The sequence below is a fragment of the Mastigoproctus giganteus genome, chromosome 10, assembly GCF_048544385.1.
Source record: "Mastigoproctus giganteus isolate SK-2022 chromosome 10, ASM4854438v1, whole genome shotgun sequence".
NCBI classification, from domain to species: domain Eukaryota; kingdom Metazoa; phylum Arthropoda; class Arachnida; order Uropygi; family Thelyphonidae; genus Mastigoproctus; species Mastigoproctus giganteus.
Window position 1 is genome coordinate 100,464,129 of NC_143584.1, and position 26,814 is coordinate 100,490,942.

Consider the following 26,814-nt stretch of genomic DNA (forward strand, 5'->3'; position numbering starts at 1 on the left):
TAACAAAGGAATTTCGAATGGCGAATTCAGCCTTGACCATAAGATCTAAGCATGACCTATTTTTACGAAAGCCATATTGGCAATGGCTCATTAGATGTTGTGACTCAATGATCCATACGAGTCTTCTGTGGACAATTTTTTCAAGGATTCTGCTCAGGCAGCTTGAGAGATCGGTCTATAGCTATAGGGGTTAGTTGGATCTTTCCCAGGTTTTAGGAATGCCAAAACAGTAGAGTGATGCCAAAAATTTGGAAAAACGTTTTCTAAAAATATACAATTGTAAAAAACCAGAAGCAGGCGTAAAGCTTTGTCATCGAGATGTTGAAGCATGACATAATAAATCCCATTTGGCCCGGCAGCACCATTGTGGGCTGTTCTAATGGCATGCAGAAGTTCAGAGTATTGCAGAGGTTTGTTATATGGAAGAGTACGGGCGGTTTGAAATTTTATGGCATGCTTTTCTCTAGTGTTTTTAATTCGTTGGAATGATACAGAATATGCTGATGCTGCTGATATTTCAGCAAAAGTATTGCCCAAAGCATTAGCAATATCTAAGGAACTGGATAGAACTTGCCCTTTCCAGGAGAGGATTGGAGAAGGTATAGTAGGAAACTTACCAGATAACTGTCTAATTTTTTTCCATATAGTTTTTGGATCAGTGTTTCTGTTAAAGGTCGATGCAAAATGGGTCCAGGATTCTTTCTTGACTTGCCTTTGTACAAATCGTGCTTTTGCTCTTAGCTTCTTATAATTAATGAGATTGGTTGTGGTTGGACATCGCCGAAGTAAATTCCAGGCTTTGATTTTTGCTTTCTTTGTTTTTGTGCACTCGTCATTCCACCATTAATTATAAGGCTTGCGATCAGGGGGATTTGATAATGGTATTATGTCCTTGGCCACTTTTAGGAGATGTGATGTAATCTGTTACATTATCAATATTCTGGAGCTGGATTTTTTCCTCATCAAGAGAGATTGATGATCGAAATTTTGCCCAGTTTGCATGAACAAATTTCCATTTCCTGCGGGGCTTGTTTGACAGAGTCTGTGATATTAAAACATTGAATATGATTGGAAAGTGGTCACTGCCCATTGGATCATTTAAAACATACCACTCTATGGTTGGAAAGAGTATTAGAGCGTAAATTGAGAGATCTATTGCTGAGGTGTGTCCAGTTGGGAGTTGTATGTGAGTGTGCGCACCAGTATTGAGTAAGGTGAGGTTTTGTGACTCTAGAAAGCTTTCAATGAGTGGACCATGTGTGTCTAGTTTAGGATCGCCCCCATAAGGGGTGGTGCCCGTTAAAATCTCCTAATATACAGATAGGGGAGGTATCTGTATGAAGAGATCTTCAAGATCTTTTAAACAGTAAGTATGGTTTGGTGGTATATTGAGACAACTGTTATTGAAATATGGTGGGTTATATGAACCGCAACAGCTTCTATTTCAGTTTGAAGTGGAATATGTTTAGTTGGGATCTTTGAATTTATCAGGATTACTACACCACCATGGGCAGCATTTGCTGTATTATGATCTCTTCAATAAAGACAATAGTTTTTTATTGAAGGAGAAATTTGCGAGGTTAGGTAAGTTTCCTGAAGACAAAGGGCAACTGGAGAATATCTGTTAATTAGATCACGGATATCATCTGTGTTGCAACGAAAGCCTCTGCAATTCCATTGTAAAATACAAGGCATTATTTGTGTTTAATTGATGGAGATGTATCTGACTGTTTTTTGAAGGTTACTGGCTTATGATGTTCTATTTTAGATTTATCTTTTTTGGAGAAAACTGGCCGATCTGTGTCCATTTCTTCTTCTGCATGGATTTCTAGAAGGGGATCTTCCTGTATGGATGTGCCATCTGTGTCCATGGTTGTGTCCTGAAAATTTTTTACTATATTTGCATTTGAACTATGGGATATGGTATCTATGACTGGAGTAGGAGATGCCACTGGTATTGTCAGAGGAGTATTATTTGCCTGGTCAGAGAACTTGGATTGTTGCTTAGAAAGAATATTTCTAGCCCAATCAGAAATTGATTTGTTAGTGGGAACTGTTACATCAGTTTGAGTGGAGACTGTCTGATATTTTTTTACAGCATTGGCATAGGTCATATTTTTGGTTACAGTAGGAGCAACTAATTTTCTCGCTTCTGGGTAACTTACTTTGTTCTCAACCTTGTATTTTACTATTTTTTTCTCGGTTTTCCACTTTTCACATGTCTTGGAATATGCAGGATGGTCACTTTTGCAATTTGGGCAGGTCATTTTTGTAGCTGTACAGTTACTTTGTATATGATCTGCAGATCCACAATTTGGACAGTTGGGAACTCCTCCGCATACAGTTTATGAGTGGCCATACTTTTGGCATTTGAAACATCTTAAAGGGTTTGGAATGTAAGGGCGGATGCGGCAAAGTAAATAACCTGCTTTTACAGAGGAGGGCAAGTTGGGTGTATTGAAGGTGAGAATAATATTTCTTGTAGGTGTAAGTTCATTATCTTTTTTTAACCATTATTCGTCTTGCTTCAATTACGTCTTGTCCCTGCAGCTCTTGGGTTATTTCTTCCTCGGTGAACGTTCAATAAGTCCCAACTTGATATCACACCCTTAGATGAATTTAGGGTTGTGTGTGGAGATATTTTAACTGGAATGCCAGCAAAGCTTGTAAGTTGTAACAGCTTCTCAGAATGTCTGTGGTTGGTGGTTTCTACTAGTAAGTCTCCTGATTGCAGTCTCTTCACCATCTTGGGAGGTCCTGCAATACCCTCCAGATGTTTTTATATGACAAACAGAGACAATTTATTAATGGGCTGACTAGTAAGAGAGTGGATGATTAAGAACGATGGGCAAGGTTGCTCTATCCAATCAGTCTTCTGTCTCTTTGGATTCTCGTTCTCAATATCCTGATGGTCTGTGTTTGCCCTGTTTGCTCCTTTTAGCCCTTGGCAAGTGGACTTACCTAACAAGATTTCCGGCCCCGCCACGGGGAGGCAGAAGCAGTGCCGCTAGAAGGCCAAGCGATTAAAGTGTTAGTTGGATAGTGACCTAGAAATATGGATAAAAAAGAAAGGTGGCTTTTCTTTCTGTGTTCTAACTTGTGGCTTTTCAAGTGTAGAACAGTTTTAAAAAAATAAAGCTTTAGAGAAATGTACAAACTTAAAAATAACTTTAATTGCCTTGAAGAGCACTTTATAAATCTCACAAATATCGCTTGGCCTCGAAATACGCTTGGCACCCAGGGCCTCTTAAAATTAGTTATTTAGTTAGTTCAACATTGAGTATTACAAGCTGCCAATGTAACGTGTAAATTAAATACAGCACATATAAGATTCTATAATTTAAAGATAAGTTTATAAGATAATTTAAACATATGCTGAACATATGTTTTATTGCATAATTCATGTATTTAAAGTTTATAGTTTAAATATTGCTGCTATTTTTAATAATGTTATATAACAAAACATTGCCTTAAAATCAGCAGAAACACTGGTCATGTCAAAATTATTTATATTATTTCTTATGGATAAATTCCCTGCTTAACAGAGATTCATTCAGCACTCTGTTTTATGGCCCCAATTAATATAGAAGAGGACACCTGTATTTAAATAATGAAACTCTTTATACAGAGTGTTTCAAAAATGACTGTCAATAATTTAAAGGTGAAAAGTACAAACTAAAATAAGCGAAAAAATCCCAGTGAACACTGGGCCGCAAATGAACCCTTTTCAAGATAATGCACATTTTCTGTTAAGATCCGCCACTGCCTTTGGGAGCACTAGTTTAGCAAAAAGTTGTGAATCCTTTGCTAAGGGTGGTTTTGTTAAACACAAGATAATACATTTTTAATTTTTGGTTTCAACACCACAGGATTTTACAGATGTTGCATGTTACAGGACGTTCTTTCTAACACCCTTTCCTCAACATCAGGTGTTATGCTTCTGAGCCTAACTGCTCGTACTCCATGTGCAAAGCACCCATTTTCTCTAAGGCTTGATGTACCCTGATGAATGTGCACCTGTTGGGCTGCCTTTGGCAGGAAAATGCTTCTTGGTACAAACATGCAGCCTCGAGCGCACTGCCATTGGCTTTACCATACATGAAGTGCATATCCACATTCTCTTCGTTGCTGTAACCTCTTGTCATGTTGACTATCCTTTGACAAGTACTAGTATGCCTGCTACATCTCAGAGCATTAAGAGAGGGGAAACGGAGAGAATGAGAATAACCTAACCTAAACAAACAAGTCAGTAGTGGATCCGAACTAGAAATATGCAATATCTCGAAAACAATTCACTTAAGAACCCATGTTCACTAGGCTTTTTTTTGCATATTGTGGTCTGTAGAGTTCCCCTTTAAATTATTGACCATCACTTTTGAAACACCCTGTATATCAGTCAAACGAATATTTACCTTCTCCATTTGTTCAAATATATCTGGTTTTGCTATAATGCAGGGGGCTTCCTCAATAATCTTTTGATGTCTTCGTTGAATAGAACAGTCCCTTCCAAAAAGTGATATAGCATTTCCATAATTATCAGCTAATAACTGTACTTCAAGATGCCTCGCACATGTTGCCATTTTCATTATAAATATAGGAGAACCTGGAACTTCAGACTGCACCTAAAATTCAGTAAAGAATTCCAAATTAAGAATTGATAATTCATAGAAGTAACTTACATAAAAGAAATGAAAACCATAAAAGTAATATACTTAAATGAAATAACAATGCATAAAAGGTAGTAGTAATAGTAGTAGTGGCATGTGATGCAAGAAAGCAAGTGTATGAGCTTATGCAGCATCAGCCAAAAAAAAAAAAAAAAAACGAACCATTCCTTCCAAATGCCTGTCCAGTTCCTCCTTAAATTTATTTAACCTATCAACTTCCACAACGACAGATGGAAGTTTGTTCCAGCAATTAACCACCCGCTGGCTAAATGTACCAAAAAGAGATCCTAAAATTGTTCTTAGCCAAATTATTGAGGCAATAGCCCACCTACAAAAAAACATGTGGCACACCATCTCAGCAATAGTAGCAGAAGTAGTACAGGTGTTATGCAAGAAAGCAAGTGAATGAGCTTATGTAGCACCAGCCAAAAAAAAAAAAAAAAAAAAACTTTTTTCACTCATTCTTTCCCTCTAAAAGTTTGTCCAGTTCCTCCATGAATTTATTTAATTTATCAACTTCCACAATGGCAGATGGAAGTTGTTACAGCAATTAACTACCCTCTGGATAAAAGCAAATTTCTATGCATTAGCATAGGCATATGATGCAAGAAAGCCAGCTTTATGCAGCATCAGCCAAAAAGAAAAAAAAAAACAATCACTCCCATTTCACCCCTCTGTTCGTTCGAAATACCTGTCCAGCTGATCCTTAAATTTATTTAGGCTATCAACTTCCACAACAAGGGATGGAAGACTATTCCACCAACCAACCAACCAACTACCCGCTGGCTAAAGGCAAATTTCCGCACATCTATCCTACATCTGTCTTTCCTCAATTTGAATTAGCATTAGCATTAGTAGAGGCATTTGATGCAAGAAAGCAAGCTTATGCAGCATCAGCCAAAAAAAAAAAAAAAAAAAAACCCACTTCCACTTCACCCCTCTGTTCGTTCAAAATACCTGTCCAGCTGAGCCTTAAACTTATTTAGGCTATCAACCTCCACCACAAGGGATGGAAGTCTGTTCCACCAACCAACCACCCGCTGGCTAAAGGCAAATTTCCGCACGTCTATCCTACATCTGTCTTTCCTCAATTTGAATTTATGCCCTCTCAGGTGATTTTTCTGAGCTAGAGGTAGAATCCCATCAGCATTGAGCATGCTTAAACCATTCAAGGCTTTATACACCTCTATCAGATCACTTCGCTGGTGCCTAGTCTCCAGACACTGTAATTTGCAAAACTTAAGCCTTTCTTCGTAAGAGCACCCCTTTGTTCCATTCACTAATCTTGTTGCCCTTCTCTGTACTCGTTCCAGCAGCTCTACATCCTTCTTGAAATGAGGCCTCCAGACCTGTATACAGTACTCTAGGTGTGGCCTGACCATCGCCTTATACAATGGAATAATCACCTCCTTATCCCTGCTGGAAAAATTCCTGTATATCATTGACAATACTCCATGAGCTACGCTTGCAGCCCGTCTGCACTGCTCAGAGAACTTCATATCTGCCTGCACAACCACCCCCAAGTCCCTTTCATTCTCTACCACTGTCAGTGTAGTACCACAGAGTTGATACGTTGCTCTGGGGTTGCTGTTTCCCATGTGTAGTACTTTACATTTGTCAATGTTAAACTTCATTTGCCACCTCTCAGCCCATCTGCTCAACCTTTCCAGATCCTGTTGCAGCAGCATAGTGTCAGTAGTGTCCTTGACAACCCTGCCAACCTTTGTATAGTCTGCAAACTTGGACATTAAGCCCGATATACCATCATCAATATCATTTATAAATACAGAAAACAATAATGGACCCAACACTGAGCCCTGAGGGACTCCACTAATAACATCAGTCCACGATGAGCAGTGTCCATTGATTACCACTCTCTGTCTTCTCCCCCTCAACCACCCCTTTATCCATAGCAGCAATTTGCCTCCAATGTCACACTGCTCCAATTTGTGTAGCAGTCTTCCATGTGCAACAGTATCAAAAGCCTTTCTAAGATCCAAGTATATAATATCAAAGTTATTCCCTGCATCCAGTTCTTTTGTGACTGCATCATAGTATCCAATCAAGTTGGTCAGGCAAGACCTCCCCTTAACAAAACCATGCTGTGTCTGAGCTATAACTGAAGTCTTGTCTAAATGATCCTGCAGTGCTTCTTTAACCAGTGCCTCCATTAATTTTCCTGGAACAGAAGTTAAGCTCACAGGTCTATAATTACTTGTGTCAGCCTTTGATCCTCCTTTGTGAATTGGGGTCACATTTGCACATTTCCAGTCTATGGGTACCTCCCCTGAGTCCAAGGAAGCTCTCATAATTATGGCTAAGGGTTTGCTTACTTCCTTTGCTGCCTCCTTTAATATAACTGGATAGATCCCATCCACCCCGGGTGCCTTTCTTGTGTTTATCTTCAACAGTTTCTCCTCCACTTTACTCCCAGTTATTTCAAGATTCTGTAGCTCACTGCTAGAGTTGAATACACCTCTGGCATTCCCCTCGCTGAATAACTCCTCAAGAGTGAATGTCGATGAAAAATATTCATTTAGTTTGTTAGCTACCTGAGCAGGATCATCAACAGTTGACCCATCAATATCAAGTGGACCAATCTGATTCATCCCCTTCCTTCTAGAGTTAACATAAGTAAAGAACTCTTTGCTGTTTCTTTGCATCCCTTGCCAAGGATTTCTCGTAATCTGCCTAACCTCCTTTGTAACTTGGTTGCATATCAACTTGTATCTATCATAGGCTTCTGTGTCATGTGTTATTTTGTATGTATCCCATGCATTTTTCTTCTCTGCCATATGCCTCATTAGTTCATCTGACATCCATTTTGGCCTAAACCTTGAACAATATTTTAGTTGGTATGTAAACCTAGTAGCTTCCAAGATAAGTTCTTTGAATACTTCCCATTTTGAATTTGCTGTTGGTAACATCATCAGTTGGTCCCACTGTATAGAATTTAAATACTGTCTCAGTCCATCGTAGTCGCCTTTACGGAAGCAATAACCCTTCCCTTTACCCCTAATGGTAGTTACCTCTTTGAGTAAATCCCACTTCAGCACACTGTGATCACTGCCACCTAGTGGTTCATTTATCTGCAGATTCTTAATGCATGAAGAATCACTGCTGATAATCAAATCAAGAGTATTACTCCCTCTAGTTGCCGCCCGAACATGCTGATGTAGAAAACAATCATCCAATAAATCCACAAAAGTCCTGCTAGTGTGTGAGTAACCAGCCCCCAAATTCCAGTCAATATCTGGGAAATTAAAGTCTCCCATTATAAGACACTCTGATTTACTGGCCCACTCTATTTCCCTGTACAGTTCCTTATTATACTCATCAGAGTCATTTGGCCTATAGCACACTCCTACTCTCAATTTTGATCTCCCAATGTTTATGTCACACCAAACTGACTCCACACTGCACTGTCCAGCGATGTCGACTGGCTTCACTTCCTTGGTTTTTATGTGTTTCTTATCTAATAGCATAACCCCTCCTCCCTTCCTATCCTGTCTATCCTTTCTGTAGACGTTGTACTCCCCAAATTGCAGTTCTGCATCCCTTATATCTGTGTGACACCACGTCTCTGATATCCCAACAATATCTGCCTTCGATGTTTTGAGCAATACCTCAAATTCATCAAATTTATTTACTAAACTCCTAGCATTGGTGTATACGCAAGTATACCTGCACCTGTTTCTATTCTTAGCTACCCTAACACAACCCATGTGTTTACTTGTACCGCAATGGCTCCCAGCAGTCTCTGAAATACCATGCATCTTGTTTTTCAGGCTTCTGCTCATTCTAATAGAAGCAATGCAAGAATCTCTTTCACCTCTGCCAGTGGCTACTGTCAATCTATTGGTCTTTGTCTCCCCCCAAGCTAGCAGTTTTCCGACCCACCTAACACTGCCTCGATAGCATCAGCAAATATTCTTGTACCCTTTCTATTTAAGTGTATCCCATCCCTGTAGAAGCAATCTCTCCTGTTAACAAGTACAGTCCAGGCTGAAAAAAATTCTACCCCTTGAGCCTTGCACAATCTTTCCAGGGCCGAATTGATCGACAAGGCTCTCATCATATACTCCCTCCAAATTTATCTCCTCTCAGGTGAATATTATGAGCAAGAGGATGAATCCCATCGGCATTGAGCATGCTCAAACCATTCAAGGCTTTATACACCTCTATCAGATCACCTCGCCGGTGCCTAGTCTCCAGACACTATAATTTGCTAAATTTAAGCCTTTCTTCATAAGAGCAACCCATTGTTCCATTCACTAATCTTGTTGCCCTTCTCTGTACTCATTCCAGCAGCTGTACACCCTTCCTGAAATGAGGCCTCCAGACCTGTATACAGTACTCAATATTTAAAATAACTAAATGCATAAGGCATAATACATTAAGAGTTTAATATCTATATAATATCGGTGTGTAGATACACCATAGACCACTCTTAAGAAACTACAAAGTAGTTGTTGTAAGCATCATTTGCTCTTTCTCATATTGTGCTCTGCCTTCACAAAGAGTTGCCATGATATTGCACTACCTCGAATAAATAACGCTTCACTAATAGAGAAAACTGTTGTTACTTATTCTCAGTGAGTACCACCACCCAGACATGTTTCAAGGCTATTGGCCTATCATCAGTGGGTGGGCAGGTACCCTGGTATTGCAGACATGACGACCCAGTTGTGAAGATAATCACACAATACAAAAGGTGTATATGACAATATTTAAAATAACTAAATGCACAAGGCATAATACATTAAGAGTTTAATATCTATATAATATCAGTGTGTAGATACACCATAGACAACTCTTAAGAAACTACAAAGTACACACCGATATTATATAGATATTAAATTCTTAATGTATTATGCTTTGTGCATTTAGGTATTTTAAATATTGTCATATACACCTTTTGGCAACTCTCATATTGTGTGATTATCATCACAACTGGGTCGTCATGTCTGCAATACCAGGGTACCTGCCCACCCACTGATGATAGGCCAATAGCCTTGAAACATGTCTGGGTGGTGGTACTCACTGAGAATAAGTAACAATAGTCTTCTCTATTAGTGAAGCGTTATTTATTCGAGGTAGTGCAATATGATGGCAACTCATCGTGAAGGCAGAGCACAATATGAGAAAGAGCAAATGATGCCTACAACAACTACTTTGTAGTTTCTTAAGAGTTGTCTATGGTGTATCTACACACTGATATTATACAGTACTCAATGTGTGGCCTGACCATTGCCTTATATAAGGGAACAATCACCTCCTTATCTGTGCTAGAAAAATTCCTGTATATCATTGACAAGACACCATGAGCTACTCTTGCAGCCCATCTGCACTGCTCAGAGAACTTCATATCTGCCTGCACAATTACCCCCAAGTCCTTTTCATTCTCTACCACTGGCAGTGTATTACCACAGAGCTGATACGTTGCTCTGGGGTTACTGTTTCCCATATGTAGTACTTTATATTTGTCAATGTTAAACTTCATTTGCCACCTCTCAGCCATCTGCTCAACCTTTCCAGATCCTGTTGCAGCAGCATAGCGTCAGTAGTGTCCTTAACAACCCTACCAACCTTTGTATCGTCTGCAAACTTGGACATTAAGCTTGATATACCATCATCAATATCATTTATAAATACAGAAAACAATAATAGACCCAACACTGAACCCTGAGGGACTCCACTAATAACATTAGTCCACGATGAGCAGTGTCCATTGATTACCACTCTCTGTCTTTTCCCCCTCAACCACCCCTTTATCCATAGCAGCAATTTTCCTCCAATGTCACATTGCTCCAATTTATGCAGTAGTTTTCCATGTGCAACAGTATCAAAAGCTTTTCTAAGATTCAAGTATATAATATCAAAATTATTCCATGCATCCAGTTCTTTTGTGACTGCATCATAGTATCCAATCAAACTGGTCAGGCAAGACTTCCCCTTAACAAAACCATGATCTGTCTGAGCTATGACTGAAGTCTTTTCTAGATGATCCCACAGTGCTTCTTTAACCAGCGCCTCCATTAATTTTCCTGGAACAGAAGTTAAACTCACAGGTCTATAATTACTTGTGTCAGCCTTTGATCCTCCTTTGTGAATTGGGGTCACATTTGCACATCTCCAGTCTATGGATACCACCCCTGAGTCCAAAGAAGCTCTCATAATTATGGCTAAAGGTTTGTTTGCTTACTTCCTTTGCTGCCTCCTTTAATATAACTGGATAGATCCCATCCACCCCAGGTGCCTTTTTCATGTTTATCCTCAACAATTTCTCCATCACTTTCCTCTCAGTAATTACAAAATCAATTAGCTCACTGCCAGAGTTTACTTCAATTCTGGCATTCCCCTTCCTGAATAACTCCTCATGTGTGAATGTAGATGCAAAATACTAGTTTAGATTGTTAGTCACCTGAGCAGGATCCTTAACTGTTGAACCATCAATATCCAGTGGACCAATCTGATTCATCCCTTTCCTTCTAGAGTTTACATAGGTAAAGAACTCTTTGCTGTTTTTTTTTGCATCCTTTGCCAAGGATTTCTCATAATCTGCCTTTGCCTGCCTAATCTCCTTTGTGACTTGGTTACAGACCAGCTCATATCTATCATAGGCTTCTGTGTTACATGTTAATGTATATGAATCCCATTCATTTTTCTTCTTTGCCATGTCTCATTAGTTCATCTGACATCCATTTAGGCCTAAACCTTGAACAATATTTCTTAGTTGGTATGTAAAGCCTAGTAGCTTCCAAGATAAGTTCTTTGAATGCTTCCCATTTTGAATTTGCTGTTGGTAACATCATCAGTCCCACTGTATAGAATTTAAATACTGTCTCAGAGCATTGTAGTCGCCTTTACGAAAGCAAAAACCCTTCCCTTTACCCCTGATGGTAGTTACCTCTTTGAGTAAATCCCACTTCAGCACACTGTGATCACTGCCACCTAGTGGTTCCTTTATCTGCAGATTCTTAATGCATGAAGAATCACTACTGAATCTACAACTACTACATCTACAACTGTCTTTCCTCAATTTGAATTTATGCCGCCTCAGGTTCGTAATCTGAACAAGCGGAATCTCATCAGAATTGAGCCTGCTCAACCCATCCAAGGCCATATACACCTCAATCAGATCACCTTGCAGATGCCTAGTCTCCAGACACTGAAATTTGCAGAACTTAAGCCTTTCTTGGTAAGAGGACCCCTTAGTTCCCCTGACCAATCTGGTTGCCCTTTTCTGTACTCGCTCAAGCAACTCTACATCCTTCCTAAAATTAGGCCACTAGACCTGTATGCAGTACTCAAGGCATGGCCTGACCAATGCCTTATACAAATGGAAAATCATCTCCTTTTCCCTACTAGCAAAATTCCTGTATATCATTGACAATATCCCATGATTTGCTCTGGCAGTGTGTCTGCGCTGCTCAGAAAATTTCATATCTGACTGCACAATTACTCCCAGTTCATTTTCATTTTCTACCACCCTAATTGTAGTACCACAGTGTTGGTATGTTTCTCTGGGATTACTTCTACCCATATGCAGTACCATTTGCATTTGCCAATGTTAAACTTCAATTGCCACTTCTCAGCCCATCTCCCCAACTTTTGTAGATCCTGCTGCAGTAGCACACTGCAATTAACAACGCTGCCAACCTTTGTATCATCTGAAACACCATCAATATAACTGATAAATAAACAAAACAACAGTGGTCCGAACACCGTACTCTAAGGGTCTCCACTAATAACATTAATCCACAAAGAGCAGTGTGTGTGTGTGTGTGTGTGTTAAATGGCGCATAAGCTACACTGGCTAACGAAGAGCAGTGTCCATTGATTACCACTCTCTGTCTTCTCCCACTCAACCACACTATTATCCATTGTAGCAACTTGCCCTTAATACCATACTGCTCCAATCTGTACAGTAGTCCTCCATGTGCAACAGTATTAAAAGCTTTCCTGAAATTCAAGTATATGACATCAAAATTATTTTTTGCATCCAGTTCCTTTGTAATCACATCTTAGTACCCAATCAAATTTGTCAAGAAGACTTTCCCTTAACAAATGCATGTTGTGTCTGTATTATTACTGCAGTCTTGTCCAGATGATCCTGAAATGCTTCTTTAACCAGTGAATCCATTATTTTCCCCAAAACAGAAGTTAAACTAACAGATCTGTAATTACTCGTGTCACTCTTTGATCCACCTTTGTGATTGGAGGTACATCTGCACATCTCTAGTCCATGAGGATGATCCAAGGATGTCCAAGGATGCCCTCAATTAGCCACAAATGAACTGCAAACAAGTAGGAACAGTATCAAGTTTTGGCTGGCTTAATGATTTTTTAGTTTCTTATTAGTAACTTTATTTTACATTTTATTTGTTTCTCATTAGTACTGAATTCAGTACTGTCATTAAAATAAGTAACCTTATTTTAATGACAGTACTGAATTTTGAAGAATTTAGCATTTAGGGGCATACAATGCAAGAAAGCAAGCTTATGCAGCATCAGACAACAAAAAAAAAAAAAAAAAAAAACCCAATCCCATTTCACCCCTCCATTCGTTCCAAATGCCTGTCAAGCTCAGCCTTAAATTTATTTAGGCTATCAACTTCCACAATAAGAGATGGAAGTCTGCTCCACCATCTTTATTTTACATTTAGTACTGAATTTCAAAGAACAAAAGGAAAGATGGAGGAGATTAGCAGGGGCATACACAAGAAAGCAAGCTTATGCAGAATGAGCCAAAAAAAAAAAAAAAAACCCTCCCATTTCATCCCTCCAATCATTCCAAATGCTTGTCCAGCAGAGCCTTAAATTTATTTACACTATCAACTTCCACAACAAAAGATGGAAGTCTGTTCCACCAATCAACCACCCGCTGGCTAAAGGCAAATTTCTGCACATCTATTCTATAATTGTCTTTTCTCAATTTGAATCTATGCCCCCTCAAGTTCTTAATCTGAGCAAGAGGAAGAATCCCATCAGCTTTCAGCTTGCTCATCCCATGCAAGGCCTCATACAATTGAATTAAATCACTTCGCAGGTGCCTATTCTCTAGGCGCTGCAATTTGTAGAACTTAAGCCTTTCTTGGTAAGAGCACCCCTTTGTTCCCCTCACCAATCTTTTTGCCCTTCTTTGTACTCATTCTAGCAATTCTACATCCTTACTACAGATATGGTGAAGAAATTTATGAAGATTCAAGCACGTACATATGGAAGAAAATATGGCACTAGAAGAACAAGAAAACATGGAGAAAAAAATATCTAAAGATGAATTCAACACAGCCTTATTTAAGTCTCTTAGCAATAACAAAGCACCAGGAACTGACAATATACCTGCAGAGCTTTAAAAATAAAGTGGAGAAAATCTGAAGAAAGCCTTATTTGAACTGATAAAGAAGATATACAGGGATGGACATTTGCTGGAGGAATTCTGTACATCAATCATAATCCCCTTTCCCAAGAAGATGACACGAACAGTATGCCAAGACTACAGAACTATAAGTCTTAAAACCCATGCATTCAAGATTCAGCTGAAAATTATCAGTGTCCATATAGAGAATCATATTGAACAATTTCTGTATGACTCACAGTGTGGCTTTTGCATAAGCAGACCGACAAGAGATGCTATTGTTGTTGAGAGTATTGAAAGAGAAAATTTATAACATGGGAAGAAACCTCTATGTGTGTTTTGTGGATTACAAGAGGGCTTTGATAGAGTAATGTGGAGAGAACTTTTCCCATTTCTTGAAGAAATTGGATGCAAGAAGATTAATGGATTAATCTATGACTTATACAGAATACAAAATGTGAAGATAAGAATGAGTGAGGGGAGAATTGACAGAAAAAGCTAAAGTTAAAAAGAGAGTAAGACCGGGATGCTTACTTTCACCTGGATTGTTCAATGCTTTTGCTGAAGTGATAATAACAGAGGCACTTGGGAGTAAGAAGTTGGAGGTTAAAATAGGTGAAAAGTACAAACAGGCTATTAAGTTTGCAACAATTGGGCCATACTAGCAGGTTGCCCTGCTAAGCTACAAAAAATGATCAGAAGACTAAATAAGAAAGCCCTGAAGTATGGAATGAAGATAAACATGATGAAAACAAAGGCAATGATTATTAGTAAAAGGTCAATTCCCTTCCAAATTGAGATTGATGGAGTAAGAATAGAACAAGTAGATCACTTTAGGTATCTGGGGCAGCAGTTATTTGCACAGGACATTTCATGTCAAACTGAGATTCAAACCAGAACTGCGATGGCAAAACAATCTTTCAAGAATAAACTGTCGTTGAATACACAGAAGAAGATGTCACAGAAAATTAGGAAGAAGATAGTAATGACATATATCTGGTCAGTGGCACTATATGCAGCAGAGACATGGATTCTTAAAAACAGAGACAAAAGGAGACACTTAAGGCCTTCGAGCTGTGGTGCTGGTGCAGGATGGAAAAAATTAAATGGACTGAAAAAGTGTCAAATGTGGAAATATTAAGACATGTCTAAGAACAAAGGAAAATTCTAGCTAGAATAATATCAACTAGACTCAAATGGGTGGGCCACTTACTTTGACATGGCGGATGCCTTGGAGGGGACTCTGGAAGGACAACACCCTAGTGGAAGATCAAAAAATACCTTCATCAGAATACTGCTGGATGAAGTAGGGCTCCAAAATTTTGAGAAACTAAAACAAATGTCATGGGAGAGATAAAAGTGGAGACAGCTCATCAGAGGAACCGACCAGTCACAAGACTGAATTACTGATGATGATTAGTAACCTAAAAAGATACTTTAATTTGCAAGAACCACCAAAATTAAATTTGGTGTTTATGAGACAAATACCAAGATTCGTTTTGATGATTTCTTAATCACCTTTAATTAAAGGTCATAAAAGTTAAAAGCCTATTCAAACAATCACCAGACACATTTTATATTCATCAAAATGCTGCCAGCAACATGCACATCTGTCTGACCAGACAGTAAGTAATACATGATCAGAGCCATAATTGCTACAATGCTAATGAATCAATACATATTTATTTACAAAGACACTAGCACTTGTTACCATTCCATGCAATTGCCAAACAAACCAAACAGAAAAACACAAAGAAAGTAGAATAATACTTCATATTATTTTATATATATATTCCTAATGCTATATACAGATTTGTGGCTACAGTATGGCCACCAATCTGCATACTACACTACAATTGTCATGAATGAATGAAGTGACAAAAAACATGCTAAAAACATGATAAAAACAAACAAAGAAATTGCACACAATTCAAATGAATGACTATTATGGCTACTTGTTAATATACAAGATGTGATCAAAATGTTCCCAGGATGTATTAAAAAAAGTTGAATTCACAACGACTCCATGCTACCATCCTCAAAGTAATAACCGAGTGAAGCATTAGCAGAGGCATATGATGCAAGAAAGCAAGCCTATTCAGCATCAGCCAAAAAAAAAAAAAAAAAAACACACACACCACTCCACACACATCAAACATCACCCCTCCGTTCGCTCAAAATACCTGTCCAGTTGAGCCTTAAATTTGTTTAGGATATCAACTTCAACAACAAGTGATGGAAGTCGGTTCCACCAACCAACCACCCGCTGGCCAAAGGCAAATTTCCGCACATCTATCCGACATCCGTCTTTCCTCAATTGGAATTTATGCCCTCTGAGCTGATTATTCTGAGAAAGATGAAGAATCCCATTGGCATTGAGCATGCTCAAACCATTCAAAGCCTTATACACCTCTATCAGATCACTTCGCCGGTGCCTAGTCTCCAGACTGTAATTTGCAAAATTTAAGCCTTTCTTCGTAAGAGCAACCCTTTGTTCCATTCACTAATCTTGTTGCCCTTCTCTGTACCCGTTCCAGCAGCTCTACATCCTTCTTGAAATGAGGCCTCCAGACCTGTATACAGTACTCAAGATGTGGCCTAACCATTGCCTTATACAAGGGAATAATCACTCCTTATCCCTGCTAGAAAAATTCCTGTATATCATTGACAAGACACCATGAGCTACTCTTGCAGCTCGTCTGCACTGCTCAGAGAACTTCATATCTGCATGCACAATTACCCCCAGGTCCTTTTCATTCTCCACCACTGTCAGTGTAGTACCGCAGAGTTGATACGTTGCTCTGGGGTTACTGTTTCCCATATGTAGTACTTTACATTTGTCAATGTTAAACTTCATTTGCCACCTCTCAGCCCATCTGTTCTACCTTTCCAGATCCTGTTGCAGCAGCATAGCGTCAATGGTGTCCTTAACAACCCTGCCAACCTTTGTATCATCTGCAAACTTCGACATTAAACTTGATATCCCATCATCAATATCATTCATAAACACCGAAAACAACAACGGACCCAACGCTGAACGCTGAGGAACTCCACTAATAACATTAGTCCACGTTGAGCAGTGTCCATTGATTACCACTCTCTGTCTTCTGCCACTCAACCATCCCCTTATCCATAGAAGCAATTTGCCTCCAATGCCACACTGCTCCAATTTGTGCAACAGTATCAAAAGCCTTTCTAAGATCCAAATATATAATATCAAAGTTATTCCCTGCATCCAGTTCTTTTGTGACTACATCATAGTATCCAATCAAATTGGTCAGGCAAGAACTGCCCTTAACAAAACCATGCTGCGTCTGAGCTATAACTGAATTCTTGTCTAGATGATCCTGCAGTGCTTCTTTAACCAGTGCCTCCATTAATTTACCTGGAACAGAAGTTAAACTAACAGGTCTATAATTACTTGTGTTTGATCAGCCTTTGATCCTCCTTTGTGAATTGGGGTTACATTTGCAAATCTCCAGTCTATGGGTACCTCCCCTGAGTCCAAAGAAGCTCTCATAATTATGGCTAGGGGTTTGCTTACTTCCTTTGCTGCCTCCTTTAATATAACTGGATAGATCCCATCCACCCCAGGTGCCTTTTTTATGTTTATCCTCAACAATCTCTCCTCCACTTTCCTCTCAGTTATTACAAAATCATCCAGGTCACTGCCAATGTTTACTTTACCTACATTATTCTCCTTCCTGAATAACTCCTCATGCGTGAATGTAGATGCAAAATACTCGTTTAGATTGTTAGCCACCTGAGCAGGATCCTCAACTGTTGAACCGTCAATATCCAGTGAACCAATCTGATTCATCCCTTTCCTTCTTGAGTTTAAATAGGTAAAGAACTCTTTTCTGTTTTTCTTTGCATCCTTTGCCAAGGATTTTTCGTAGTCTGCCTTTGCCTGCCTAATCTCCTTTGTGACTTGGTTACAGACCAACTTATATCTATCATAGGCTTCCATGTCACCCATTAATTTGTATGTATCCCATGCATTTTTCTTCTCTGCCACGTCTCATTAGTTCATCTGACAACCATTTAGGCCTAAACCTTGAACAATATTTCTTAGTTGGTATGTAAAGCCTGGTAGCCTCCAATATTAGTTCCTTGAATGCTTCCCATGACAACTTAAAAAAGGTATTCAGTGAATATTATAATGCATATAATAGGGTTATGTCTTGTGATAAGTATTACTGGGATAATTTAATAGATTTATGTTTATTTAATTGCTATATCATCAATGGTAGTACAGTTTTTATACAGCATATGGGTGTAGCTATAGGAGTGTGTAGTTCGTGTATTGTAGCTAACCTGTATTTGCATCACTATGAAAGTAAATTTAGAAAAAGTACAATACTTTATAGATATATTGATGACCTTATCGCTATTAATGAGCCTAATTTTTTATCCTACGGAACTGCAGCTTGAGAGCCACATTTCTAGATATAGATATTGAAATTACAAATGAGAAAGTAGAAACAAAAGTATACGACAAATGTAGAGATTTTAAATTTGAGACAGTTAACCTCACACATTGGCATTCAAACATCTCCCATAGAATTCACAGTAACATAATTTTATCGCAAGGATTAAGATTAATTAGAATATGCAATAGTCTCAAAAATATTTCAGTTTCACTAAAAGAATTTACTAATAAGCTTAGTCAAATGGTTTCCCTCTTAAATTTATATTTAAGCATCTAGGTAGAGCTGTTTTTATAGCTATGAAATTATGAAAATATTAACCCTCATACAGCTGTTAAAAAGTTAGGGAAATACTAATGAGATGTCTTCTTTTTAGCTTATGTATATAAGTACATATTAGGCACTTCCCATAGAACTGTTGATCTGTGTCTTACACTCTTGAAAAATTTGTACCCACAGTTGTTCTATGGGAAGGAATTAATTAATTATGAGTAAATTTATATTTTATACTGATATTTAGTATTAAAATTTGGTGTTTCTTCATTATTTTATATAGTAATTGGTTTAAGTTCCTTTTTTTTTTTTTTTTTTTTTTTCACCAGTGGTTTCTGTTGCTTATGTTTCAATTTCACGTTTGGTTTATGTAGCTTCAATTTTTTTTTGTCGGCATTTGATTTTTGTTCAGAGGTCACTGCTGTCCACATTGTTTTTAATTGGATGAAGAATGATCTGTTATCGTATTTAATAGTAGAGGGAGCTTTGAAATTTCATTTCATGTAGCAGCCTGGGTCTATCCACATTTTTTGTAAGTTCTGATTTATAGGTAAGGATTGCTTTGTTCTTTGGTCACTTGGTACTTGATACAGGCGATTTTAGTTATTCTGTCTTTTAATTTTAACCTTACTTCTGAAACATAATTCATTTAATTATAATATGTACATGCTTCTTTACACAATGAATTACCAGGAACCCTGCTAATGGACTGGGCTTTACATCCCAATAATTTTCCGATTTAGTTCATATTCATTTTCATTGCCTTTGCTATTATCTATATACTATCTAACTCTAATATCTTATGCCTCAAAATCTATTAGAGCAATTCGAGGCGATTGAGGTATTATTGCTATCCTTGCACCTATTCCTTTCGCCTAGATATTGGTTTATGCTATTGCTTTGCTATTCACCTGTTCATTTTTCTTAAGAAACAGAAACACTTGTGTATATATTTTAATAATATTTAAGTTTTTTGGCTATCTGTAGGGCTAGCAGTTCTTTTTGCCAGTCAGCCATTATTTCCATATTACTCAAAATTCAGCTTTACATAATCTAAATAAAATCTTAATACTATTATTTATACTATATTTTGTATATCATAATATGGTTAGGCTGGCATATAACTAACAGAAACAGATAGCATAAGTTGTTATTGATGGCATATATTGAGAGGTGCTAGCCCCATGATGACGTGTCTTTTGATGCAAGGCCTATATCTATTGAATTAAATAAATATTTATATATACAGGGTGATTCACTACCAGTGCGACAAACTTGCAGGAGGTGTAGGGGGCACAAAGACAAATCGGAATCACATAGCATTGCAGGGTCTGAAATGCCTTCGTCATGCGGTAGAGGACGTTGAACGGGAGGTCGTGTGAACAGCGATCCCGCTGGAAGTCAGCATTTGTGAACCGGTTCCCGAGGCAGTAGGATGGACGAGTATTCAAACGTTGAACTGGCCGACATGCACCTCGCGTATGGAGCTGTGGACTGTAACAGGTGCACCGCTCTGTGCTTGTACCAGGAATGTTTCCCGCACAGGCGTGCTCCTCCTCATACGATTTCGCACGTGTGCACAGAAGATTACGTGAGACTGGTTGTTTCACGAGAGGTACCATGAATCGAGAGCGAAAGACGAGGATGCCAGACAATGAGGAGAATGTCCTACGTCTTGCAGAAGGCAATCCAAGTACGAGTACTCGAGCGATAGGCCAATGATTGGGTATTTGACAATCCACTGTATGGAGGATACTGTCAACAAACCAAATGAGTTCATACCATCTGCAACGCGTCCAATCATTGGAGCCTGTGGATTATCCACTCCAGAGGACTTTTGCTACTTGGTTTCTTCAACAGAAACAGTTCGCAAATGCTGACTTCCAGCGGGATCGCTGTTCATGCGACCTCCCGTTCAACGTCCTCTACCGCATGATGAAGGCATTTCAGACCCTGCAATGCTATGTGATTCCGATTCGTCTTTGTTCCCCCTACACCTCCTGCGAGTTTGTCGCACTGGTAGTGTATCACCCTGTATATATACAAAGGGTACTAGGAAAGTTCTGCAATATGACGCAACAATGAATCACAGGAAGCTGCTTGTTGCTGCATGTTGAGACATGTTCATACGTGCATAGTAGCCGCCGCGCCAAGTCGATGGGCTCAGTTATTCATTAGTAGTGAGAGTGTAAAGTGCTTGCGATGGCATCGTGGTCACGAAATGAGATAAGGACAGTTTTGCGGTATAATTTCGTGCGTGGTTTAACCATAGACCAGTGCTTAGAAGAAATGACTCTTGCACTAGATGATGATTGTCCACATCGTACAACGATATTCATGTGGTATAGAGAATTCCAAAGGGGAAATTTCACTCTGGAGGATTCTGAGAGGCCGGGAAGGCCACGAACCTCAGTTACGGAGGAAAACGTTACTGCTGTGAGGAAAATGTTTGACGAAAACAGGCGAGTGACCTACCAACAGATAGAGGATACTTTGGGCCTAAATGCACCAGCAATTCGTTCGATTCTGCAAGTTCATTTGCACGTGAAGAAACTTTGTTCTCTCTGGGTGCCGCATCAACTGACTGAAGAGCAGATGACACGACGTGTGACTTGGTGCCGGGAGATGTTAAAAAAGTTTTATAAGGGACAATCTCGGTATGTGAACAACATTGTAACAGGTGACGAGACTTGGCTGTACTATTACGATCTGCCGACCAAGGCTCAAAACAAAGTTTGGGTCTTTGATGATGACGACACACCCGTAATTGTCAGAAAATCCCGATCTGTAAAGAAGAAAATGATAGCTGTATTTTTCAATTGTGGAATTGTGGAACGTGTCGTTTTGGACACGCAGAAGACAGTCACAGCTAAGTGGTATACTGAACAATGCCTGCCTAAAGTCATTGGATCTATGAAGAACCTGCGGCCAAAGTCAAGAATGGACACCTGGCCTCCATCACGATAATGCTGCAGCTCACCGCGCCAAAGCCTGCACCGAATATTTAACCACGACAGGACTGAAACTTCTCGAGCACCCTCCCTACAGTCCAGACCTTGCTCCCTGCGACTTTGCACTGTTCCCGCATGTGAAAATGAAGCTAAAAGGGAGGCAGTTTTCCAGTGATGAGGACCTTCTACGGACTTGGGACAACGAGTGTGCTTTACTCCCTAGTGAAACTTGGCAGAACTGGTTTAAAGATTGGTTTCGGAGGATGGAGAGGTGTATTGAATGTAGAGGAAATTACTTTGAAAAAATTAAATAAACAAAGCTGTATTGCAAAACTTTCCTAGTACCCTTTGTATATATATATATATATATATGTGTGTATATATATATATATATATATACACGATCACTGAATTATGACCATCCCTATGAAAACTGAATGCGACTCGTTGACCATGTGAGGTACAGGAGTGCACAGTTAGTCAACTTATGTAGCATAGATAACGTGTCAGTGGTTCAGTAGGTAGTAAAATTCCAAGCATGATGGGTAAAAGGAAAGATTTATCAGATTTTATAAAGGATAGATTGTGAGTGCTCAACGAACTGGTGCCTCGATTTCCCAAACGGCTGAACTGGTGGGGTATTCGAGGGCTGAATAGTTAAAGTATACCAGGTCTGGCGTCAAAATGGTCAAACAACAACCCGAAGGCAAAACTGTAAAGGTCAGCAAAAGGTTGATATTAGTGGTGAGCGCCGGGTCCGACAACTCATAAAGGTGAACAGGTGCAGCACTATTGAAGAGTTGGCCCATGTTGTATTTACATAATACAACATGGGCCAACCCGGAACAATATCTGGCACGACCATGTATCGCACGCTCGCACGTATGGGCTATACCAGCAGACAATCCCTACCGCATCCTCTTCTAACCAAGGTTAATCAGCATAAAAGACTCGCCTGGTGCAAAGAGCATGCAAGTTGGACATTAGAACACTGGAAGAAGGTGTGCTGGTCGGATGAGTGGATGGTCATGTACGGATTTTCAACATGAAGTGCTTCATTCATCATGCATGGTATCATGGTATCAAAAGTGCAGCCCGGCGGAGGCGGTTGTATGGTGTGAGGCATGTTTCACTGGCAGGAACGTAGACCCCTGGTGCATGTGGAACAACGTATCACTAGTCTCCACTATCGTCAACTGCTTGCTGACTGTGTACACCCTGCTATGTTACACTTTTTCCAGAATGGCAATGGTGTCTTCCAAGATGATAATACGCGGAGTCATCAGGCAGGAATGGTTTGAGGAACATAGTTCTGACTTCCAGCATATCGATTTGGCCTCCGAACTCCCCTGATATCAACCCCATAGAGCACTTGTGGGACAATATGGAAAGGCATATCAGGCATCTGGATACACCGATCACCTCCATACCTACATTGCTGACTGCATTACATGCAGCTTGGTTGACCATAACTCCTGAACGCTTCCGACATCTTGTTGAATCAATGCCAAGTCTGATAGCTGCTGTACTGGGGGCAGAAGGAGGAACTAGGAAGTATTAGGTAGGTGGTCAAAATTCAGTGATCACTCAGTGTGTATATATATATATATATATAAATATATATATCTCTCTTCACCAGTCACTGTGTTTTAGCAAAACTACTTATGTAAAAACTAAAGTGGTGTTTTTGTTTTTTTGCTTAAGTATCACTGAAAATTATATTATTATTAGTAGTAGTAGTAGCAGTACTAGCTAATGGGGCAAAGAAGCAAAACTCATACAGAATCAGCTAAAAAAAAAAAAAAACCTTATCTGCCCATCCCATCTAATAATATATCTAATTATTCCTAGAATGTATTCAAGCTACCCACTTCCACAATACCGGATGGGCCTTGAGGCTGTCACAGACATTCTCTAAGCCATGCCAAACTTTCCTTGCTACCCAGGAGTCTAAAACACTGATGGAACTGATATTCGGGTGACACTCAAGTCAAGTGGACCTAATTTCGGTGAAGTCTAGTCAGTCTGTGACAACCAAATCCTCTGCCTGCACCTTCGCGATGGTGGGACTGTTAGTAACACTGGGTATAACCCCCATGTGCAAGTCCTGAAATACAGCACCTAGCATACTGGAGGTGACCGACCACCCAGGTGCGAACTAATGTAAGCAGGTGACAAGGTGTGGCACCCACCCCACACAGAGGAATGCCACCCCTCTGTGTTAGTAGGCAACATTAGGTGGTAGATGACTCTCATCAACCAATGCAATACCACCACTTTGCTTACTGGAGGCTTAAAAGAGTGGAACCCATGTTTAGCTTCCAGAGTAAAGCACCAGTAATCTCCACCCCCTGCACTCTTCCATCATGCAGTATGATTAATGCCTTTTGAGGTTATGATGGACATCATGGCGAGATCCAATCTTCACAACCAGACCGAACCAATTGGTAACTGTCTAGGAGGCTTTCAGATCAGTTAATGTATAATCTCACTGGAAGACAGTGCCTGGAGGGAGTCCAAGTAGTGTCTATGCAGGGGCATTATCAAGGCTGTGTTATGTCAAGGAGCTTGGTATAATCTTACCATGTGTACACCATATCCAAAAATTTCACTACTTCATACAGCATGTTCTTGCCTCCTTTTCTTATTTCTGAATACACCACGAATTGTCAAGCTAGCAGAGCGAATATCTTTGAAAAGATCTAAACCTCCCAAAAACTTCCCCATTCATTTCAAATATATATGGTCTCAGCTCTAAGCTCAATGATGTCCATTTCCACTTAAAATCTGCCAAACCTTGTGTAATTTTTCTGACAGAATCCCAGTTATCGGTTGATTCAACCACTGCTCATTTCAGTTGTCAAAATTATTCGTTTCCTTTCACTTCAAAGGTAGCACTTGTGCATATGTCTGTTCTGACATTCCCTGTCAGAGACTTAGTAATTTGGAATCTCCTCTTTTCGATTTTCTCTGGCTTAAAATCCCTCTCTACGACATCCTGTCAAATTCATCTATTGCTCTCCTAACTCCAATAATCAGCCTTAAGGCCCAAAAGAACCTATTCGTAACTTAAAATTCAAAGAACCTTAGCTGTTTGAATTTTAAAATAATTTTCAGAATAATAGGATGTATGGATATATAAACTTTTTTTTTTTCATTGTTTTTAGGTAATGTATCGATCCTGAAAGTATGGCTCACAACTGAAGCATAATTGTCCCGTGCGTGCACATAGTAAACTCTATAAAATCTGGGATTTTTTAAAATCCAGCATTTTAAAAAATTCCACAATTCCAAAAATCTGAATTTTTTTAAAGGAAAATCTGCATTTTTTGCTTTTAAATCAACATTTTAAAATCAAAAAATATTACGAAAGCAATTCAGCATACATAATATCACTTTTGTCTTTAAGAATGCTACGCAAAAAATGGGTGAAATTTCCCTCCTTATAAATTTGTAGGACTACTTTGTCCTATGAACTGTTTCTGCAGTCAGCAAGACACAAATTGATCTTAATTCATTAGCATTAGCATTAGTAGAGGCATATGATGCAAGAAAGCAAGCTTATTCAGCATCAGCCAAAAAAAAAAAAAAAAAAAACACCACTCCCATTTCACCCCTCCATTCGTTCGAAATACCTGTCCAGCTGAGCCTTAAATTTGTTCAGGCTATCAACTTCAACAAGTGATGGAAGTCTGTTCCACCAACCAACTACCCACTGGCAAATTTCCGCACATATATATCCTACATCTGTCTTTCCTCAATTTGAATCTATGCCCTCTCAGGTAATTATTCTGAGCAAGAGGAAGAATCCCATCGGCATTAAGCATGCTCAAACCATTCAAGGATTTATACACCTCTATCAGATCACTTCGCTGGTGCCTAGTCTCCAGACACTGTAATTTGCAAAACTTAAGCCTTTCTTCATAAGAGCAACCCTTTGTTCCATTCACTAATCTTGTTGCTCTTCTCCGTACTCATTCCAGCAGCTCTACATCCTTCTTGAAATGAGGCTTCCAAACCTGTATACAGTACTCAAGGTGTGGCTTGACCATTGCCTTATACAAGGGAATAATCGCCTCCTTATCCCTGCTAGAAAAATTCCTGTATATCATTAACAAGACACCATGAGCTACTCTTGCAGCCCATCTGCACTGGTCAGAGAACTTCATATCTGCCTGCACATATTAACCCCGGGTCATTTTCATTCTCTACCACTGTCAGTGTAGTACCACAGAGTTGATACGTTGCTCTGGGGTCACTGTTTCCCATATGTAGTATTTACATTTGTCAATGTTAAACTTCATTTGCCACCTCTCAGCCCATCTGCTCAACCTTTCCAGATCCTGTTGCAGCAGCATAGCATCAGTAGTGTCCTTAACAACCCTGCCAACCTTTGTATCGTCTACAAACTTGGACATTAAGCTTGATATACCATCATCAATATCATTTATAAATACAAAAAAGAACAATGGACCCAACACTGAATCCTGAGGAACCCCACTAATAACATTAGTCCACGATGAGCAGTGTCCATTGATTACCACTCTGTCTTCTTCCCCTCAACCATCCCTTTATCCATAGCAGCAATTTGCCTCCAATGCCACACAGCTCCAATTTTTGCAGCAGTCTTCCATGTGCAACAGTATCAAAAGCCTTTCTAAGATCCAAATATATAATATCAAAGTTATTCGCTGCATCCAGTTCTTTTGTGACTGCATCATAGTATCCAATCAAATTCGTCAGGCAAGACTTTCCCTTAACAAAACCATGCTCTGTCTGAGCTATAACTGAAGTCTTGCCTAGATGATCCTGCATTGCTTCTTTAACCAGTGCCTCCATTAATTTTCCTGGAACAGAAGTTAAACTCACAGGTCTATAATTACTTGTGCCAGCCTTTGATCCTCCTTTGTGAATTGGGTCACATTTGCACATCTCCAGTCTATGGATACCTCCCCTGAGTTCAAAGAAGCTCTCATAACTATGGCTAAGGGTTTGCTTACTTCCTTTGCTGCCTCCTTTAATATAACCGGATAGATCCCATCCACCCCAGGTGCCTTTTTATGTTTATCCTCAACAATTTCTCATCCACTTTCCTCTCAGTTATTACAAAATCATCTAGCTCACTGCCAGAG

At 39.3% G+C, this 26,814-nt stretch overlaps 1 protein-coding gene across 2 annotated transcripts in view; it reads right to left on the reverse strand.

Annotated features, from left to right (window-relative positions):
- Positions 1-26,814, reverse strand: part of ACC (acetyl-CoA carboxylase) — a 1,497,654-nt gene that overhangs the window by 1,165,775 nt on the left and 305,065 nt on the right. For both annotated transcript variants that reach the window (XM_090383551.1, XM_090383552.1), the window contains one exon: positions 4,413-4,622. In XM_090383551.1, coding sequence (XP_090239677.1) covers positions 4,413-4,622 — 210 coding nt within the window. The remainder of the gene's footprint in view (positions 1-4,412; positions 4,623-26,814) is intronic.